At 35.9% G+C, this 3932-nt stretch overlaps 1 protein-coding gene across 1 annotated transcript; it reads left to right on the plus strand.

The window, feature by feature from the left end:
- Positions 1 to 1371: 1371 nt before the first annotated feature.
- On the plus strand, positions 1372 to 3932 carry LOC133310239 (la-related protein 6C). The gene is made up of 10 exons (XM_061511135.1): positions 1372 to 1677; positions 2034 to 2115; positions 2229 to 2323; positions 2398 to 2469; positions 2564 to 2643; positions 2747 to 2825; positions 2931 to 2978; positions 3069 to 3137; positions 3214 to 3342; positions 3684 to 3932. The coding sequence occupies exons 1-10, from the start codon at positions 1372 to 1374 to the stop codon at positions 3930 to 3932; spliced, it is 1209 nt and encodes a 402-aa protein (XP_061367119.1).

The following is a 3932-nucleotide window of genomic DNA, read 5'->3' on the forward strand; positions in this document are numbered from 1 at the left end:
TCCATTATAACTTACACGCGAATATATAAATATTTCAATTACTACTAGAAGTAAGGATTCTGTGCAGCTCAATTCTTACCGCAAATTGCACCAAAAAGAATATATCGGTATACATTAGTAGAGTGATTATTACAATATTTATAACTAGTGGAAATGGCAATTAAAAGAGTACCAACGAAAAGCTTAGATGTATTAGCAAATGAATTGTTTCGATGTAAAGAAAGTCAAGAAGGGTTTAACCTTTTATAGTTAAAAGAAGGGTAAAGTATTTCTCCGATCAATAGAGATAAGTTATCTCTGGTGAGTACAAAACGATGTTATTTTGTGGTGAAAATCAAGATATTTTTGTAATTCTAATTTATTGTAGGGTTATATTAGTCTTTATCATTATAATTTTTTAGTGTTACAACCAAAACGACGTTGTTTTGGACTCACTGGACATTGAAATACTTTTCTCTTAAAAGAATTAGTTTCACATTGGGATGTGCATGGGTCAAACCGAACCGAATTGGTTTAAACGGTTCGGTTCGGTTCAAAACTGGTTCGGTTTGACAGTAGTTCGGTTCAGTTGGAAACGGTTCGGGTCGACTCTATTTTGAAAATAAAAAAATAAAAAAAATAAAAAATAAAATTATAAAAATCAATTTGGTTCGGTTTGAAAACGGTTCGGTTCGGAAACAGTTCGATTCTTAAACTGGTTTTAAAAACCGGTTCGGTTCATGACCCGGTTCTTTAAAAATCGGTTCGGTTCATGAATTGTTTTTTAAAAATCAGTTATTGTAAGTGCAGTTCAGTTTGGTTCATGGTTCAGTTCAGTTTTTTGATTATTTTGCACACCCTAATTTCACATGTAATATATGAATAAGTGACAAAAAAAGAAGAAGAAAAGAAGATACAATTAAATAGTGTTATTGAGGGAGGTATTTATTATTATTATTATTAATATTAAGAAAGGATGTTATCAAAAAAAAAATATATATTAAGAAAGGAAATTAGTTTTGACTATATCTAAATGGCAACGATGAAAGAAAGAAATGATTTGAGGAAGGAGCATGGTTTGAGGGATTTGCAAAATGGAAGGGGAAGATGGGGACCACTTTGGGAGAATAGTAACCTTAAAAGATTTAGTCAAAAGCCCACAAGTGACGGTTGTGTGTAAGAAAGAGGTGCCCGTCTTCGGGCGCGAAACGTGGATTCAATATCGAAAGAAAAAGCAGTTATTAAGCTTCAACGAAACACAACACTACGTTTCACAATCACATATACAACAACAACCATTCTCACAATCCACACACATACACGCACAGAAACACACACACACACAGAGAGAGAAAGAACAATCGAAGAGAAGAAGCTAAAGAAAAATAAAGAATGGCACAGGCACAACCAGAAGAGAAGATCCACGAGAACCCAGAAAAGGATATCCAAGAAACAGGGAATTCCAGCTTCAAATTCAATGCCCAAGCTCCTGAATTTGTTCCAAGATCGCAAACCCAAATGCCAATTTCGGGTTATTTCTATCCCTGCTTCCAGATTCTTGGTGGGTCTGGTGATTCTGATTGGTTCTATGTTGGGGATCAAGACCCTGCATGTTTCATCCCCACTGCCAATGTTGCACTACCAAATTACTCCAAGAATATCCTTACCCCTGATCTTCAGCAAAAGATTGTCAAACAGGTAGATTTATTTTTATTTTTCAATCAATTTCAAATCACAAAGCATTTTCCTTTTTCTTGAGTAATCTTGCTTGTTGGATGACTTTTTTTATTTAATTACTTTATTTGGATGGTTATTAAATTTTATTAATGCAATTCTTGAGAAGAAGTGGATTTACATTGTGAACAAAATGAGATTTTGATTAACCCCATTGTGTGAAATGGAATTGATGTTTGCATATCTGATGAAGGGGTTGTTTTAGTTTCAATTCTTTGATACAGAAATCAATTCTGGAGGTTCTTGTACGAATTTTGTTCTTTGTAACGTGTAAAACTTTCATTGCTTATCAAATTTAAAGATGGTGTGGATTGTAATAGGTGGAGTATCAGTTCAGTGACATGAGCTTGCTAGCAAATGACTCTTTCCAGAAACAGGTGAATAAAGATCCTGAAGGTTATGGTAAGGATTTTGGAATGTTGTTTTATCAAAATTTTGACTTTGTTTAGGGTTCCCTGTCCCTCTTGCTTCCAAGATTGGAATAGTCTCATTGATGGATGTTGGTTTTGCCACAGTTCCAATAACCCTCATTGCTTCCACAAAGAAGATCAAGTCCCTCGTTAGTAACGTTCATCTGCTTACCCAAGCTCTCCGTTCATCGTCAAAACTTGTAAGTATTTTGGATTGAATAAGGCTTTGTTTTGGTCTTTTTCAGTTTTCTCTCTGACAATGCAATTTTTCAAGGTTTTGAGTGCTGATGGCAAGAAGGTTAAACGTAAGCATCCTTTCACTGATAAGGAGAAAGAGGAATTGCAGGTAAAGAAATGAGATGTCCTTTTGTCCACATGGATCATCTCAAAACTTCTTCCAATTGTAGCATAATGCAAAGTGTTTTTCTTTTCTCTTGTAGTCTCGTACTGTTGCGGCAGAGAATTTACCTGATGATCATTCCAATCAAAATCTTCAGAAAATATTTAGTGTAGTTGGGAGGTGGGTTTCTTCGGCCCACCCTTTGTTTAATTATATGAACTTAACATTCTTGCAGTTTCTTACATCTTGAAAACAATGTAATTGGTGGCTGTTGTGTGAACAGTGTGAAAACGATCAGAATATGCCATCCTCAAGAATCTAATTCTTCCCGCCCAAAAGGTGATTTCTTCGTCAGTAACAAGGTATAGAAACAACTTCATACCATATTAATATGTTGTATTGGTAGTTGTGGAATCAAATGATACTTAAAAGAGATTTTCTTACCCTTTGTTGCTTGTGCCTTCAAGCTCCATGCACTTGTGGAGTATGAGACATCAGATATAGCTGAGAAAGCTGTGAGTCAATTCTTCAAGAACTTTAGCTTTAAGAAGCATATGATTCAATTATTACATCACTAACAGGGACGGCCTTTCTTACTTGATTAGGTTGAGAAGTTAAATGACGAAAGGAATTGGAGGAAAGGGATGCGAGTCAGGATGCTGCTTAGATGCTCGGTATGTACATTTGTTGTGGCATCTGTTTAATTTCATATGCTGCTTCTTTATGGGTTTTTTAATGTAAATTGTGCAGCCAAAATCTGTATTGAAGAGTAGAAAGTCGGAATTTGATGGCTATATAGATGACGATGAGATACTTCATTCTGAAACTGCTGAGGATTCTTCTCATCCAAACAACACTGAATCATTTGGTGAGACTAATGTAAGTATCATGCATGCATAGCCTGTCACATCGGATATGTGGATGTGTTGGTCATTTCTTTCAAGTCTTTCAGTTATCTCAAATCTCAAATATGATATAAATTCAGGGCATTCTTACAATTCATATATGCATGAAAGTAAATTGTGCAACTCTTATTTGTATGCTGAGCCCTTTTTGCAGGAAACATAAGCTTCTTCTCTTTGCATGCATCCCACATTATGACAGATATCTTGAATATAGTCATGTTCTTTTAAAAAATGATGCATTGAGCACTTTTGTTCATTCAATCAATATAACAAGTCCTGACATGAGGCTATTGTATTTTTTTGATAACATCGAAGGTTGATGAAAATTCAGTAGGATCTAAGAAAGGATGGGCTAGAGGACGTGGAAAGGGCAGAGGACGCACTCAAAGCCATACTGGACGTGGCCTTCTTGCCCCACCATCTCAATCAAGTAGCATTGTCCTGTGTGAAGCATCTACTAAACTCAACACTAAGGGCCCAAGAATGCCAGATGGGACAAAAGGTTTCACCATGGGACGGGGCAAGCCAATTAGTTCTGCTCTAGCCACTTCACCTCAGGCGTAA

This window comes from Gastrolobium bilobum, unplaced genomic scaffold (assembly GCF_033153095.1).
Source record: "Gastrolobium bilobum isolate Gb01-03AN ecotype WA unplaced genomic scaffold, APGP_CSIRO_Gbil_v1 utg354, whole genome shotgun sequence".
NCBI lineage: Eukaryota > Viridiplantae > Streptophyta > Magnoliopsida > Fabales > Fabaceae > Gastrolobium > Gastrolobium bilobum.

Excerpts from the sequence above, each read along its gene's own strand:
- LOC133310239 (XM_061511135.1), top strand. The coding sequence starts at position 1,372 with ATGGCACAGGCACAACCAGAAGAGAAGATCCACGAGAACCCAGAAAAG. Across the intron at positions 1,678-2,033 it reads AGCAAAAGATTGTCAAACAG|GTGGAGTATCAGTTCAGTGA; the intron begins GTAGATTTATTT and ends GGATTGTAATAG. Across the intron at positions 3,343-3,683 it reads AATCATTTGGTGAGACTAAT|GTTGATGAAAATTCAGTAGG; the intron begins GTAAGTATCATG and ends ATAACATCGAAG.